This window comes from Bos javanicus, chromosome 27 (genome assembly GCF_032452875.1).
Source record: "Bos javanicus breed banteng chromosome 27, ARS-OSU_banteng_1.0, whole genome shotgun sequence".
NCBI lineage: Eukaryota > Metazoa > Chordata > Mammalia > Artiodactyla > Bovidae > Bos > Bos javanicus.
In genome coordinates, this window is record NC_083894.1 from 14381034 (window position 1) to 14398874 (window position 17841).

A 17841-nucleotide genomic window follows, 5' to 3' on the forward strand; every position below is an offset into this window, starting at 1 on the left:
TTTATATTATATATTAGTTTATATGTTTATGGACATAACATAAACTCTTGGACAGGATTTTGATTTTAAGTGATTAATAGTCATTTCTGTTTCTCCTTATTTCCACCTTATTTCTCCTTATTCAAGGACCACAGCTAATTCTTTTGAGTCTTTGGGGTTACTAAAGGAAGTGGGCATTTAGGGCTCTAATCTAGATTCTTTGGGATCAAGCAGTGGCACTCAGATTGTGCTTTGACCATCTCTTTTTTATTTTCACCCCGAATTCACTGAAACTAGAATGGCTATTTTTCTGAACATGCAGCCCTTTGCCCTCATAGCTTACTCCTGTCCTCAGAATATCTGTTGAAGCAGTTCTGAAACGTCTGTCTATTGTACACATCTGTTGTTTCTGGTAGGCTTTCCAAACCATTTATCTGGTACCCAGTGTTCCTTTAGTACCTAAGGTGAGAAGCCTAATAGCCTTTCCTAAATCAGTTTTTCAGGTAAAAATACTGTTTCAGTGGCCTACGTGCTTCTCACAGAAATTGTGTGTGAGTCCTGTATGACATGCTGGTGAAGATAACCTCTGAAACCAGTCTTATGGTACATGTGTATGGAATCAAGAAATTATTCTTATAATACAGTGATAATTTTGATTGCAATAAACACATCTTTATATGATTGCTTTTGTAAACTTAGTGCATCTTGGATTGATACAGACCACTTCTCAGCTAAAGGACACAATAGAAATATGTTCTCCTGGAGGGTTCCATTCATTATTAATTTTTCCCTTGTAGATTTTCCTTTAAGTGATGTATTTGCACTAATTGTGGAGAAATGAGAAAACATAGCTACTTAGATAATTAGCATACAATTTTAATGATAGCTTAGGAAATCAGAAATTAGACGTTAGCAGTTACAAAGAAATTAGAGATAATTGTACTTTATTGTATAAGTCAGTCAGTCATTACTATTATTATTTTAATAACTGAAGTAGGTAGTTTGATCACCCTCCTGTGATTTTGGTCTGTTCATCCTAAAGTTCTGTGTGGTTTTGAGATGTTACAAGAAATAGTGATTTGCTTAAAGTTGACTACAATCGTTGTACATGTTGTTGTTCAGTCGCTCAGTAGTTTCCCACTCTTTGCAGCCCCATGGACTGCAGAACACCAGGATTCCCTGTCCTTCACCATCTCTCGGAGTGTGCTCAAACTCATGTCCATCCATTCGGTGATGCCATCCAATCTCATCCTCTGTCATCCCCTTCTCCTCCCGCCTTTAATCTTTCCCAGCATCAGAGTCTTTTCCAGTGAGTCAGTTCTTTGCATCAGGTGGCCAGAGTATTGGAGTTTCAGCTTCAGCATCAATCCTTCCAATGAGTATTCAGGACTGATTTCCTTTAGGATGGATTGGTTGGATCTCCTTGCAGTCCAAGGGACTCTCAAGAGTCTTCTCCAACACCACAGTTCAAAAGCATCAATTCTTGGGCACTCAGCTTTCTTTATAGTCCAGCTCTCACATCCATACATGACTACTGGAAAAATCATAGCTCTGACTAGACGGACCTTTGTTGGCAAAGTAATGTCTGCATTTTAATATGCTGTCTAGGTTGGTCATAACTTTTCTTTCAAGGAGCAAGCGTCTTTTAATTTCATGGCTGCAGTCACCATCTTCAGTGATTTTGGAGCCCAAGAAAATAGAGTGTCATTGTTTCCCCATCTGTTCGCCTTGAAGTGATGGGACCGGATGCCATGATCTTCATTTTCTGAATGTTGAGTTTTAAGCCAACATTTTCCACTCTCCTCTTTCACTTTCATCAGGAGGCTCTTCAGTTCCTCTTCACTTTCTGCCATAAAGGTCATATCATTTGCATATCTGAGGTTATTTACATTTCTCCCGGCAATATTGATTCCAGTTTGTGCTTCATCCAGCCCAGAGTTTCTCATGATGTACTCTGCATAGAAGTTAAATAAGCAGGGTGACAATATACAGTCTTGACATACTCCTTTTCCTATTTGGAACCAGTCTGTTGTTCCATATGCGGTTCTAACTGTTGCTTCTTGACATGCATACAGATTTCTCAAGAGGCAGGTCAGGTGGTCTGGTATTCCCATCTCTTGAAGAATTTTGCATAGTTTGTTGTGATCTACACAGTCAAGGCTTTGGCATAATCAGTAAAGCAGAAGTAGATGTTTTTCTGGAACTCTATCTTTTTCCATGATCCAACAGATGTTGGCAATTTGATCTCTGGTTCCTCTGCCTTTTCTAAATCCAGCTTGAACATCTGGAAGTTCACAGTTCACATGCTGTTGAATCCTGGCTTGGAGAATTTTGAGCATTACTTTGCTAGCGTGTGAGATGAGTACAATTGTGCGATAGTTTGATTATTCTTTGGCATTGCCTTTCTTTGGGATTGGAATGAAAACTGACCTTTATAGTCCTGTGGTCACTGCTGAGTTTCCCAGATTTGCTGGTATATTGAGTGCAGCACTTTCACAGCATCATCTTTTAGGATTTGAAATACCTCAACCTAAATTTGGAATTCCATCACCTTTACTAGCTTTGTCTGTAGTGATGCTCTCTAAGGCCCATTTGGCTTTACATTCCAGGATGTCTGGTTCTAGGTGAGTGATCACACTGTGATTATCTGGGTCATGAAGATCTTTTTGTACAGTTCTGTGTATTCTTGCCACCTCTTCTTAATATCTTCTGCTTCTGTTAGGTCCATACCATTCCTGTCCTTTATTGTGCCCATCTTTGCTTGAAATGTTCCCTTAGTATCTCTTAATTTTCTTGGAGTCTCTAGTCTCCCATTCTGTTGTTTTCCTTTGTTTCTTTGCATTGATCACTGAGGAAGGCTTTCTTATCTCTCCTTGCTGTTCTTTGGAACTCTGCATTCAGATGGGTTTATCTTTCCTTTTCTCCTTTGCCTCTAGCTTCTCTTGTTTTCTCAGCTATTTGTAAGGCCTCTTCAGACAACTATTCATTTTTAGATTTCTTTTTCTGGGGAATGGTCTTGATCCCTGCCTCCTGTACAGTGTCCATACATACCTCTGTCCATAGTTCATCAGGCACTCTGTCTATCAGATCTAATCCCTTGAATCTGTTTCTCACTTCCACTATATAATTGTAAGGGATTTGATTTAGGTCATACCTGAATGGTCTAGTGGTTTTCCCTACTTTCATCGATTTAAGTCTGAATTTGGCAATAAGGATTTCATGATCTGAGTCACAGTCAGCTCCCGGTCTTGTTTTTGCTGACTGTATTGAGCTTCTCCATCTTCGGCGGCAAAGAATATAGTCAGTCTGATTTTGGTATTGACCATCTGGTGATGTCCATGTGTAGTTATTAAATTGTAATAGGCCCAATTCAAGAATTAAAGTTTTCCCATTTGCTCTCTTTCGGATTTGCTCGACAGTTTGTAAACACTCAAAGTCTTTTGCCTTTTTGTAATATTTCCTGAATGGTAGAGGTTCATATGTTAGATGAGGATGTGGGCTTTTACTAAGTTGATTATTGATGTATTAATGTTTACATTTCAGAGTTTTCGTGACGTCTTAAACATGAGCCCCACCCAGTGGGACTTCCCTGTGGAATTATGCTGTCGGCCTATGGCTTTCGTCACTCTCACAGGCCTGGATGTGGTCTATAATGCTGTCCATCGCGCTGTCTGGGATGCCTTCTGTGCCAACCGGAGGGCTGACCGGGTACCGATTTCTTTCAAGGTGCTCCCAGGTGACCACGAGTATCCTAAATGTAGACCCAAGGTAATGACGTTACTTGCAAGGGGACCCTCCTTCTCCCTCTGTCTCCCCTTCTTTGAGTGTGTATATCTTTTTTGTTCCTGTATCTGTGCAGGGAACCCCCTGAGTGTATCAAGGGCATGGTTACAGAGGTGCATGAAGAAAACTCTAGATGTTTTCATGTGTGTAGTACGCTGCAAGCTCCCAAGTTGTTTTGTATCCTGTCCTCTCTTTCCTCATGTGGAGTAAAGGTTGGACCAGCATGAGCTGGAGTAGTCTGGGTTGGTGCAGGTGCTCTGGGGGTGATTCGAGAGTTTCTGGGTGGTTCGGGCCATCCCCTCGCACGACATGGCACTCCTGCTGACCTGCAGTGACTGCTTTTCTGCCCCTGTCCTTAGGAATTATCCTTCCTTTTTTTCTTTGACCCACAAGGAGGAATAATGCCATCCTGGCCACATGACTTAGAAACAAATGAAGCCATTTTGGGGTTTAGAGAACACCTGAGCAGCTTTTATAAGAGCAAAATCTGGGATAGTGAGGAATATAAGTAGAATTTATTGGGGAAAGGGCTGTTTAATTCAGCCTCTTGAATTTGAAAGCTTGACATAATTATTTGAAAGACTTGAAGTCATTAGAAATGCTTTGGCTTTGGTCCTTTAAATGGTTACGGTACTGGCTCTAGGGTTGAGTGTCTACCTCCAAAAATTGCTGTCTCTTATTTGGTCTCTGTAAAAAGTGTTATCTTTAAAGAGTGTGGCATGTGTGTATGGAATGAGAGAAATACACAGAAAGTGCCTGCACTCCATAACAAGTGGTCTCTGCTGTTCTCGTTGTCAAGTACCTCTTTTCAACTTTGGCCAATGTTTGCAGAGAACTTCGTATGAATGGTACATCCCCAAAGGGATCTTAAAGACGGGCTGGATGAACAAACATCTGAATCTGGTGCCAGCCCTGGTGGTCGTGTTTTATGAACTGGACTGGGATGAGCCCCAGTGGAAGGAGAAGCAGTCCGAATGTGCCACCAGAGTGGAAATAGTCAGGTATGGTCCCCTTTGTCAGGTTGACTGTGTGAGGTCAGACCTACCTCTGGAGCTTACCGACACTTACTGAAGGCAGCTGAGTGCTGTTAAGACTGCAGTGGTCATTCTGGTATCACTGGCCTCTGGGGAAACCTGTTGATTGGCTAACAGGTAGCATTGCTGCTGCTGCTGCTGCTAAGTCGCTTCAGTCGTGTCCGACTCTGTGTGACCCCATAGACGGCAGCCCACCAGGCTCCCCCGTCCCTGGGATTCTCCAGGCAAGAACACTGGAGTGGGTTGCCATTTCCTTCTCCTATGCATGAAAGTGAAAAGTGAAAGTGAAGTCGCTCAGTCGTGTCTGACCCTCATCTGACCCTCAGCGACCCCATGGACTGCAGCCTTCCAGGCTCCTCCTTCCATGGGATTTTCCAGGCAAGAGTACTGGAGTGGGGTGCCATTGCCTTCTCCGACAGGTGGCATTAACTGACCTTAACTTACAGTATGCTAAGCAATGGGAAGAAATTTCAAAGACAAATTGGCCTGAATATCCAAGTGTTTTTTCTTGCATTTATATATTTTTTTGAACTGCAGTGGTTTATTATTTAGCTTCATAAAGCACTTTTTGCTTTATCACTGTTTGTTTCTAAATAATTCTTTTGGATGACTTCTCTAACATATCACTATAAAGAAATAAGTTGTTGTGTAACTTTTATATTAAAGTATATGTTAAACTTTTGCCTTCTAAGAAGATTTTTTTTGTAAGAAATAGGAGCTCAATATGGGAGAAGGCAATGGCAACCCACTCCAGTACTCTTGCCTGGAAAATCCCATGGACGGAGGAGCCTGGTAGGCTGCAGTCCATGAGGTCACTAAGAGTCGGACACGACTGAGCAACTTCACTTTCACTTTTCACTTTCATGCATTAGAGAAGGAAATGGCAACCCACTCCAGTGTTCTTGCCTGGAGAATCCCAGGGACAGGGGAGCCTGGTGGGCTGCCGTCTGTGGGGTCACACAGAGTCGGACACTACTGAAGCGACTTAGCGGTAGGAGCTCAATGTGAGATTATACTTTTAAGATTTAAATCATTGTGGCATGTATGTTTCATTATATGTGGGGGAAAAAATTCCCCTAATCTTGATTTTTTTTTTTAGTTTAAATTTGTCTTTCTTGGACTAAATTGTCAATCTTGTATCTTACGTAAAATCTTGAATACACTTTTTAAGTAAAAACAGTTTAATTATTAATTCCTCTTATTGCTCTTTTTCCGCTGCAGGCAGAGTTTACAAGGGAGAAACACCAAAGTTGCAGTGGTTCTGATTCAGAAGAAAACCCCCTTACCCCCAGGTAGCAGAAGGTTGCTTAACAACTAATTGATTGGTTTATCCTTCCAGTTATTACCAGAAGGCATCATCTTTAATATTAAAATCTTTTGCATTCAGTTATGCGAAAGATGGTGTGTTAACCTTAAAAAAGTGCCAATGACACAGGAGTAAATGCTTATTATAAAAAAATTAAAAATATTAAAGAGTGCCGATCTTCTCAAGTCCTGCTCCCTAGTTCCATTCACCTTACCTAGGGAGGCACACATTAATTGACCCTATAGTGAACAACTATAGGTTGTTTTCGCTTTTGAGATCTTGTTGAAATTATATTCCTTACATAATTTTTTTTTTTTTTTAATTTCCAGTAGGGCAAAGAAAAGTGCTGGGGGGGAGTGGGTGGTTCTAATTTTCTATAAGAAAATGTCTTATTTCAAGTGCTTATTTCTTCTACCATCTCAAACTTTAGAAGCCAAAATGTATTTTTGTTTCTGTGTTGAAACTTGAAAAGTCTTAAATAGTTTTCCAAACCATTTTCATGAATGGTTTTATTGCTTTTATTTTTAGTTACGGTTTTTGAAACTGTTATGTGGTATATCTGTTGTTATTCCTTGGCCTGTCTTGGCTCTGTAGAAAATTCCACAGTGTTTTTCTATTACAGAGATGTATGGTACAGCTTCTAAGCACCCCACAGAGCTCTCAAGGCCCCTGGGGTCCTACAGATGTGGTGAAAAGTGACTTGAGTTTTTTTTTAACTACGTTGTACCAATTTGGGGAAGTGTTCATTAAGAAAAATATATTGATTATCTCTCTTTATGGAACTTGTCAACAGGAGAAGATGTCATTGCTTCAGAAAGGGCTGCAGCCTTATGCAACGCGTGTGAGCTGTCAGGAAAGTCTTTGTTCGTACTGCCCCATACAGACCACCTTGTGGGTTATATTATAAGGTGAATAACCGAGACAATATATTGAATTATTTAAGTTTTGACTAATCCATTTTATTTTACTTTTTTGCACATTTTGCTTAGATGTATTGAAACCCTTTTATAACTTCAGAACTCTTCCAAGGAGGAAGAGCCTTGAAGATCAATCTTTGTCTGACTTTGAAGTCAGCTTTCTTTCATCCCTGGGAAGATACTTCTGATACATACTTATGTTCATAAGCAGAACTTTGAGTTGTTTACCCATCTTCAGACAATTTGGTTCCTCTGTAATCTCATAATTATAGAATGAAGCCGGATACACAAATGTTACTTTCACCTCATTTGCTAGTTCTCACTTCCGGTCCCTTTCCTGTTAGTTTTCTTTATCTTTAAACCCTAAATGTTACAGTCGAAAAAACAGTCAAATCTAATTGAGTATTAGATATCTTATTTCTTTCATACTTATAAAATAATAAAATAATTGGAGTGGGAGTAATATTAGAGCTTACCTAATTTTTACAAATTGTAAGAGTTATTTTTATTGATTATTTCTTAGACAGTAAATAATTTTAAATGGTTTTTGGTGGGTCTTATTTGTAGATTTTTTTTCCCCTAAAAATTTAGTTTATAGTTTGTTTTACTTTTTATCTTAAGAAGTAAATCAGGCATTATTTCTGTCAGGATTTACTTTCAGGTCTTAGAAATGTGAATCTTGAAAACACTTTGGTTTAAAGTAACTTTAGTGTTTGAATGTTTGTTTTTTTTTAACAGATTAGAAAATGCCTTTTATGAACATGCACAGACTTATTACTACACTGAGATTAGAAGAGTGAAATCTCATAAAGAATTTTTGAATAAAACAACACACCAGGTACATGTCTTTTCCTAGAGAAGGAAATAGTAGCAGCATTCTAGAGCAGATTATTCATCATCAGTTATTTTTGAGGAGATTAAAGTTCTTAAATACTTTGATGTTTTTAAATGGCTTCTGTACTTTTGAAGTTTTTTTTAAAGCTTTTAAAAATTAATTTACCTTTTGTCCTCTTTGCCCTTAAAGCTCATGAAGATGTACTTTTATAGCCTTCTTAACTACATTTGTTTACTGGAATAATCCTTGAACCTTACTTTCGAATATTTTCCTTTATACTTTTAGATTTCCTCTTAACAAGCATTGTTATTTTTATATTTTTAAGAGAAGATGTGTAATGTATTTTTTTTCCTATTTTTTCAGCTTTTATTTGTTAGACATCAGTTCAAAATAGCTTTCTTCAGTGAGTTGAAACAAGATACACAAAATGCTCTGAAGTAAGTTTCTAACAGTTGTCAAACTAGATTTTTCTTTATGTTAACAATAACATATTAAGAGCAATTTCTGAATCACAACCAAACTTTAATTTTTAAAATGTTTATCTTGGTTAGATTCAGGTTCGTAATATTCACTTTAATTTTTCTAGAGATAAATGGAATATAATGTTTGAATTTTGGGGAAAAATATCCATTTTATTATCAGAAGTAAATTTTATAGTATTAGAAAGCTTTCTGTTCTAATTTAATTAATTTCATGATCTAAAGAAATAGAATACTAAAATTTTTCCCATCCTGTTGCCTGCTTCTCATTTGTATACTCAGTAAAACCCTTGTGTTAAGACTGATTTTCAAAGTTTAATATGTACTGAACATTATCTGAATCAGACTGAATTTTTTAAGGTGTGTAGTACATTTATTCAATTCAACTATGATTTTAATTAATTTGTTTTCAGTTTATAATACCTGCCAGTAGCATCATCTGTTATTCAAAGGCTCTGTTTAGCACTTTGAAGAATAGTTGCAGAGGCGTTGGCAGTGGTTAGATGTTTTATCCCTTTGCTTTTATTTTGCTACACAGAATATAGTAAAACATCTCTTTCTAGCTTAACTGAATTTTTTAAGATTGACAGTGCCAGTGTAGCAAAAGGATAAAAACCAGCTTTCTATCCTAAAATTGAGGAAGGACCAAGTATACTTGGGAGTGGAATAGAGAAAAACTATAAGTAAGTCTGTCATTCAGAAGAATATTGCAGGAACCTCTTCTTTTTTGTTTCTGATGAGGTGCTAAACACCAAATCGTGTTTTATAAATCTCAGCAACTTCATATATAGTTTTACCTGGTTTTAAAAGGTAGTGTATTTATTGTCCATGGTATTAGTGAAACACCTTCAATTCTAATTCTGTTCAAAAACAGTGCTGGAAAGAAAGCTGTTACCTGGATAAGTTAGGCGCAGTTTTCTTTGGAGAAGACTGCGATTTTTCTCATTACCTTCTGTCTTCTGTCAGACTTTGCTTTCTCACCCTGTTCTCTCCGTAAGCACTAGCTGCCCTGACGGTGTCTCCACTGAGCCCGTGCTCTAGACCAGTGGTTCCCACGTCACGTGGAGAGAAACCTGGCTTTAAAGCTGCTGAGCCATCTCTGTCTTGATGGCTCCTTCTTTGCTCGTACAATGTCTGTTTGAGGAGCTCAACAATGATGCTTTTAAAAATTACTTGTTTTTTAACAGAATGTTAATTTTGCCATGTAACTCTTGGTCAATTTTCAACTTTACTTTTGTTTTTTCAACTTATTTCTTGTCAGCTGTAGACAGATGTTAGTGACCGAACAACGTGCTGTGGGTTCTGTTCTTAGTGAAAAGACATTGACTCATCCCACATATATCAGTGTGTCATTTTCCAGGACATCAGAGACTGATCTGTGTATGTTGTTGCTGAAGCTATGGAGTGTTAAGACATGTTGAGTAAATATCGACTCTGTTATTTCTGGCAATTTTGCTGATAGGAATCTTTCCTTAAAATCAACCGGCATCATGATTAACTGCCTTCCCCGTGTTTATATTAGGAATTACAGGACTGCCTATAACCTTGTACATGAATTGAGAGCCCATGAAACTAACATTCTGGAAATTAAGACCATGGCAGGATTTATAAACTACAAGGTAATATTTCTACTTCCAAGAATAAGGAATATTTGGCTTTAAATATGGGATTGTCCACTTAAGGTTTGAAAATCCTGACTAGTCACTTGCTCTGAAAAGTGATCACTTGATAAATTGTGTTAGGCACTCAGTTGTGTCCGACTCTTTGTGACCCCCCTGGACTGTAGCCCGTCAGGCTCCTCTTTCTTTGGACTTCTCCAGGCAAGAATACTGGAGCGGGTTGCCATTCCCTTCTCCAGGTGGTTAATTGTGTTGTGCTCCTTTATGTCCCTTATCTCAAGGGCTGCCCTGGTTCTTAGCAGCCTAATTGTAGTGCTTGGTTATGAGCTATGGGTCCCAGAGTTCTCATTTAGAGCGGTTTTATCTTTGTAAAACTCCTCCAGGAGGGTCTTTTGTATTTAAGTGGATGCAGGAGACAGTGAGAAGAAAGCTGCCTCTAGTACTGAATTTTAAAAGATGCGATCTATTAGAACTGGGTACGCTTCCTTGGTGTAATGGCATAGGTCCAGAAAGAGTGTACTTATTCCCCGTAGAGAAAAGTTTGATACCTGTTACGTGAGCACTTTAAGATTGTATATGGCAGAAGTAGACACCTCCGGAAGATGAGAGAGGCTGTGTGTTGTGCTTTTCATCTTTCTGCACCCATCTTTTAAAGAGGCTGTCTCTGGGTTAGTGATGTGAGGGCAGAGAGACACTTGATTCATTACTCGTGTAAGTGTAGCTTGGTACACCTTCTGCAGAAACCATTTTTTTATAATGACTGTGAAGATTTAAATTTGCACATTCCTTTTGACCTAGCAATTCCATTTCTGGAAATTTATCCCACGTCTGTGCTAAGACTTACAAATCACGTGTATGAGGATATTTATTGCATCTTGTAATAAGAAAAGATTGGAAACCCAGCAGTAAGTGATTGGTCAATATAAATAACTCCAAACAATGAAATACACAACTGTTAAGAATGAGGCAGCTCCACATATTGAAATGGAATGATATCGAAAATATATTGGTAGGTGAAAAAAGTGAGGCACAGAACAGTATATTTAGTGAAATGCTATTTGTATGAAAATAATATTAATAGTTCACATGTAAATGCATGCACATACTTGTCTGAGCATAGACTATACCACAAATGCCAGGAGCTGGTTGCCTTTAGAGGGGGAAATTGGACCCCCAAGGGACAGGGATGGATGAGAGAACAACTTTTCATTTATTCCTTTTTACCTAAAAAATAAAATCAAAACTGCTAATAAGTATGTGAGCTTCCCAGGTGGCTCAGTGGTAAAGAATCTACCTGCCAAGCAGGAGACATGGGTTCGATCCCTGAAGCTTCCCTGGAGGAGGGCATGGCAACCCACTCCAGTATTCTTGTCTAGAGAATGCCATGGTCAGAGGAGCCTGGCGGGCTACAGTCCATGGGGTTGCAAAAGAGTTGGACATGACTGAGTGACCAAGCCACAACAGTAAGCATGTAGAAATAAATTTAGGCTTTGTTTCTTCTTTTTTTTTTTTCATTTACCCTACATACGTATAGATTATTACTTTGAAATAGTATCCCAGAGAAAAATTTTTCAAGAATTTCTGTGATCCTTCTTTGATACAGAGGCTACTGTGCTTTTATTGTGCTGCAGAATATCTTTCGCTTTCTGACAGTTCTAAAACTGAAAGTTCGTCTGTCCTTTCTCAGTTACCTGTGGGAAATATTTTATTTTTGCCCATCTTTATGCTCTTCACTGGGTTTAATATTTCCTTATGCTATACCTTAACAAAACTTTCTAAGGTATAGAATAGATTGACTACAAATAGTGAATAATTTTATTTCATTAATTGATGGGACATAACCTTTTTAGATAACTTTTCTAACAAAATCAGTTTTGTTGTACTTCAATTCTATTGAACTTCAGAGATGGACATTCCGTAGTTTTTTTAAAGTTAGTCTCAAATTTTATATACTTTTAAATAAACACACCTTTGAGTTTCGTTTTCTTCTTAACTTTGGCGTTGGTTTTACATCTTGCAGATCTGTAGGTTGTGTTTTCAACACAACACCCCGCTGGATGCAATCGCTCAGTTCCGAAAGCATATTGACTTGTGTAAGAAAAAAATTGGAAGTGCGGAGTTGGCTTTTGAGCATGCAGCATGGATGTCTAAACAGTATGTTTTAAATTTATTTTCAGAATTTTTTTTAATCAAATTCTTGGAATTTGGAGGAATGGAGTTAGCATGGACTTTGGTTATAAATTACACTAAGATTTTTGTCAGTAAGTAGGTTTTTAATGATCCAGCATGTTTGGTGTAATGGCAGATATTGATTCATACAGTTCCTTAATGGGAATCAGCTGTTTACTGGTCCCATCTCTTTCATTCAACACACACACACACATATATATATCAAGTTTCTGCCATGTGTCCAGACACTGAGAATATAGCAGTGAATAGACAATATCCCTACTGATATGGAATTTGCTCTCTGAGACTGATGACAAAAAATTGCTAAAATGAAAAGTTTCCCAGACACGTGAATGTATTTGAGTGGTTGGAACCGTGTTGACATCTGGTTTGAGGATACATTTATAAAGACTCGCTAGCATGGGAGAGTTGACTTAGAGAATTTTTCTGTAACCTACAATTAGTGTGTATTAGTATTTACAAAGCAATCCCCACAGTTTACAGCTCACCAGTGGCATTTTCTGGATACAGTCTTCTGAGGTTATAGTTTCCGGGTGAAAGACTAGTATTAATAGAAGTAAGCTTCTTTTTCTTTTCTCTCTTAAAATTTCTTGATTTTTTTTTTTCCCCTTGAAGATTCCAGGCCTTTGGAGATTTATTTGATGAAGCTATTAAGTTGGGGTTGACAGCTATTCAAACTCAGAATCCTGGTTTTTATTATCAGCAGGCAGCGTACTATGCCCAGGAACGGAAACAGCTTGCCAAAGCCCTCTGTAACCATGAAGTAAGTCACTGACTCCTGTATTACCTGGCAATTAGGAAGTTTATTAACCTTCTCTTGAAAGAGGATAAAGCTGGTTGGCATTGATAATTTTTTTCCAAGCCTTTGCCTATAACGAGTTTTTATCGTAGATATTTTCAGGAATTAGGATTATTTTCAGTTTTAGCCTGAGTACTCTCTTTTCACCTATGAACTAAGCAGACATTTTTCTTTGAAGAACTGATTTTTGATTAGCCATAAGTTAGTGATTTTGACCAGGAAAAGTTGCTTTAAAATAAAAGCCACAGTTTAGCCTTTGCCACACTGTAAATTCATTGTTTTGCAGTGCAAAGGACACTGAGCAACGTGCTTTATTTTGACCCAGTGGAGAGGACGTTATTGGACTTCTTTCTGTTCCTGGGGTTCTCCTCCATGGAAAACTCTAAAGAATCTGTTTAAGAGTACTAATTGCATAGTTTTTTAAACTTGACACTTTATATTGCCTTTCTCTTGCATGTTTATATCTAAATACCAATTACTCCATAGTCACCTTTTAAAGTAGAATCACGGTATGTGTATGTTTATGTACATAGATAGAGACACTTGCATTCATATAGTTATATCAGTTTATTTTCACTTAAGATCTCAAAATTCTTCTCTGAAATTAGGGGAATTTAAACAACAGTGCTACTTTAAAAACTGTTTAGAAAAAAAAAGCAATTTGCATTTTAGTACTTTAAATATTTGAATTTTTCCCCCTTAAATCATAATATACCGAGACTATTTTCTACCATGTTATTTGGATATGGTGTATAATTTCATTGTATGTTTTATATTTTTAAAGTTTGTCATATTATCATTTGAGCACAGTTTTTAAAAGGCGATTAAAACTAGGTCTTGTCAGGATATGTATAAACAGGCATTTGCAAATCCTGGCTGGAGTGTAAAATGATATTTGTGTCAAGTAATTATATTTCTGTCAAGTAATTACTTCTGTCAAGTAATTATATAATCATGCCTACCTTTTGACCTAGAATTTCATATTCAGGAAGCCTAAGGCAGATAAGGGATCCTAAGAGATAAGTTTTAAGAGTTATTTATAAAACTATTAATTGTAGTGCAAAATAATAATAATGTAAACAACTGTAGGAAGTCTGTTAAAATGTGGAATAGAAGATGCTGTTATAAAAAATAGCATGGCTATTTTTCATAGCCATGAAAAATAATGTTTTGGAAGAATATTCAGTGATATGGTGAGATATAGGGAATGTATTTAAATGAAAAAAGTAGGTTGAAAAATTATTTTAGCTGATGACAGGTAAACATTCACATATAAAATCTGGAAGAATAATGTACACACTGTTAATAGTGGTGGTAGGTCTACAGGTAATTAAATTTTTATCCTTTTCCTTTTGGAAGTTTTCTTTATTTTTCAACAAAAACTCTTTTTACGTTTTGGTTTCAGAGGGGAGAAGGTTATTTTAAAAAAAAAGAAAAGGAAAGCAGCATAAATTTGTGAATCCTGGTGCCAAAAATATCCTTCCTCCACCAATACCAGGACTTAATACACTTACAATAAAAGAAAATCATCTTTTTTTAAAAAACTTCTGATAACATTTTTATTTACACAAAAATATATATGGTTTAACTATCAAGTTTAATTTGTAATATATTTTTACTGGTTTATAAATAAAAAGAAAATGTAGAGAAGTTATTATTAAATCATTTGTTAGAATCAGGTTGGTTTATTCAGTTTTATTTTTATGATACTACCTGATCCAACCAGTCATTCTAAAGGAGATCAGCCCTGGGTGTTCTTTGGAAGGAATGATGCCGAAGCTGAAACTCTAGTATTTTGGTCACCTCATGTGAAGAGTTGACTCACTGGAAAAGACTCTGATGCTGGGAGGGATTGGGGGCAGGAGGAAGAGGGGACAACAGAGGATGAGATGGCTGGATGGCATCACCAACTCGATGGACATGAGTTTGAGTGAACTCCGGGAGTTGGTGATGGACAGGGAGGCCTGGTGTGCTGTGATTTATGGGGTCGCAAAGAGTCAGACACGACTGAGCGACTGAACTGAACTGAACTGAACTGACCCCTCTCAGTATTCTTGCCTGGGAAATCCCATGGACAAAGGAGCCTGGCAGGCTACAGTCCATGAAGTCGCAAGGAGTTGGACATGAGTTAGCAACTGAGAACGCCCACATGGAATATTAAACAGTTTTTGTTTAATTTTGTGAAAGTTCAATTTGTGTTAAAATAGTCACAACTTTGATATTTAATTGTGTGGTTTGTATTTATGAAAGCTTTTTTATTCTGACAATGATTAGGGAAGAGTTGGTTAGTGATGGGTTGTATAAACTTATTCAGGGTTGTGTTTTAACTTACAGGCTTCTGTAACGTATCCCAACCCTGATCCCTTAGAAACACAAGCAGGCGTTCTTGACTTCTATGGACAACGATCATGGCGACAAGGAGTACTCAGTAAATGATTTTTCCTTTTTCCTTTTCTGTCAGTCTCCAAAGGCAAGAGATTGCTATCTTAATTTTTCCTTTGGCTGCATTAGTATAATAAATTATGTTGAGGTAGAAATATTTGCTTTTTAAGCATTCTTTAAAATTGAAGTACAGTTAATTTACAATATTGTGTTTCTGCTGTCCAGTAAAGTGAATCAGTTATACATATACATATATTCAGTCTTTTTTAGATTCTAAACATTTTTTTAAGATTTACTTTTTAGAATGTGTTGTTTCTATCACTGCATCTTAGAATAACATAGCTAATGATGTGATCAACACATGTGGACATCTGTTGTCTTAAAGAATTTAGTAAGCCACTGTGGCCAATTTTTATATTTGACACTTTAAAACATTACTTGTACTACCTTAAAAATAATTTCTCTGCATCTTTCTTGTTTTATACACACTTAATTGGAACAATTTCTGTGGCCATTAAACCTTAAGTGTTAAGAAATCATTTACTTTGGGGGAGAATGGATACATGTATATGTACAGCTGAGTCCCTTCCCTGTTCACCCGAAACTATCACAGTATTGTTAACTGGCTATACCCCAATGCAAAATAAAAAGTTAAAAAGAGAGAGATTATTTACTTTGGTGTCTAGGAAATATATTCTATCTAGAGAATGATATTGATACCACTTTTTTTTTTAATATCACTTTTGAGGTGGTCGTTTCCACTGAGCAAAAGAGTACTGAGCTCAGTATCGCACCGTTCAGAACAGAGGCCACGCCGAAGATTCCATGCTGATAGAGCCGCCTCTTAGACTCCTCAGAGTTCTAGAATGTTGAAGAGTCTGAAGTGCATTGTAGTAAAGGCCTCAAGGAGTGCACACATCCAATGTCCGTGTGGAGGATCTGTGTTCAATGAGCTATCTGAAATGGGCTGTGTCCTCTCTTACACAGGCTTTGATCTTTCGGATCCCGAAAAAGAGAAGGTGGGGATTCTTGCCATTCAGCTAAAGGAGAGAAGTGTTGTTCACTCTGTGAGTTTTTGTTGTTTTTTTTTTTCCCTCAACACAAACGGTATTTTCAAGGAAAACATGAGATTATTTTTATTGGAATGTTTAACACTTTTTATCTTTCCCAACAGGAAGTAATAATAACTCTTCTAAGCAATGCTGTTGCGCAGTTTAAGAAATATAAGTGTCCAAGAATGAAGAGTCACCTGAGTATGTATCCCTGACATGCCATGACTTCATGCAACTTTTGAGGGATTTCAGATTATACTCATACAAGATTTCAGATTACATTCATACAATCTTTGTTTCCTTTATAGTGGTTCAAATGGGAGAGGAGTATTACTATGCAAAGGATTATACCAAAGCTTTGAAGTGAGTCCTGTTCACTATTTATTTTTGTAAGCATTCTGATTCCCTTGCAGCTAAATGAGAACGGAAATTTGTAGTGGAGGATTTATTACTTCCGTGTTTATTCCCACTTCTGTTAAATACCGTTTCTGTGATTTTTTTTTTTTCCAAGTAATGTTTATTGGTACAGTCCTTTTCAGACTCCTAGCAAACCTCACATTTATTTAATGTGAAAATACCTGTTGAACTATTTCAGGGAGATTTTTCTGAAGTTTATATAAAACGAGTAAAGCACTTGCTTTTCATTTCTCCATGAACTCTTCCTACACTGCCCTGTGAGGCTGGCTCAGCACGTCTGACGTGTCGCCCTCTGTCAGGTTGCTGGATTACGTGATGTGTGATTATCGGAGTGAAGGGTGGTGGACCCTGCTCACGTCTATACTGACCACGGCTCTGAAGTGTTCCTACCTCATGGCCCAGCTGAAAGATTACATCACTTACTCCCTGGAACTCCTTGGCAGAGGTAACAACATTCTTTCAGTAAAATCTGGAATCTTAACAACTACAGAGACTCTTTAAGCTTCTTATAATTGGAAACATAATTCAGTATCAAATATCTGATAGTACTATATCACCTGCTGGTCACTTTGCTGAGAGAAGGGGTTTATACTTTAATGGAACTTGATACAGTTGAAGGTCATACTGTAGTTGAGAAGAACAGATTTCTTCTGCCTTACTTTTCAAATTATTGCATAAGATAATTGTTCACAGAAGAGTTCAAATGCACATACATAAAGTGTTGAGGCTGACTTAGAAAGCTGAGCTGTCAGTTTTCTGAAATTGTGCTTAGCCATCTTAGAAGAGATATTTATCTACAGTATTTTAATACCTGTAGGTGGGGTATTGGGCTTACTTGGGGCTTACCCTCCTAATACCTGTACAGGGTCACGGGCTTACTTGGCCTGTCCTATAGTTCTGATGTTTTGCTTCTTCCTTTCTATTAGCTTCAACGCTGAAAGATGATCAGAAATCTCGGATAGAAAAAAACCTCATAAATGTTTTAATGGTAGGTTGGAACTCTTTATATATAAAATCTGTATCTGGATATGTGTATTTTTTTTTTATAA

At 37.4% G+C, this 17841-nt stretch overlaps 1 protein-coding gene across 3 annotated transcripts in view; it reads left to right on the plus strand.

Annotated features, from left to right (window-relative positions):
• The window catches only part of TRAPPC11 (trafficking protein particle complex subunit 11), a 39158-nt gene that overhangs the window by 1775 nt on the left and 19542 nt on the right, over positions 1–17841 (plus strand). For all 3 annotated transcript variants that reach the window (XM_061404131.1, XM_061404132.1, XM_061404133.1), the window contains exons 2-16: positions 3523–3747; positions 4594–4763; positions 6018–6088; positions 6896–7010; positions 7758–7857; positions 8218–8291; positions 9856–9952; positions 11973–12106; positions 12758–12905; positions 15276–15369; positions 16311–16390; positions 16498–16576; positions 16684–16738; positions 17092–17237; positions 17719–17780. In XM_061404131.1, coding sequence (XP_061260115.1) covers positions 3544–3747; positions 4594–4763; positions 6018–6088; positions 6896–7010; positions 7758–7857; positions 8218–8291; positions 9856–9952; positions 11973–12106; positions 12758–12905; positions 15276–15369; positions 16311–16390; positions 16498–16576; positions 16684–16738; positions 17092–17237; positions 17719–17780 — 1629 coding nt within the window. In that variant the 5' untranslated portion in view covers positions 3523–3543. The remainder of the gene's footprint in view (positions 1–3522; positions 3748–4593; positions 4764–6017; positions 6089–6895; positions 7011–7757; positions 7858–8217; positions 8292–9855; positions 9953–11972; positions 12107–12757; positions 12906–15275; positions 15370–16310; positions 16391–16497; positions 16577–16683; positions 16739–17091; positions 17238–17718; positions 17781–17841) is intronic.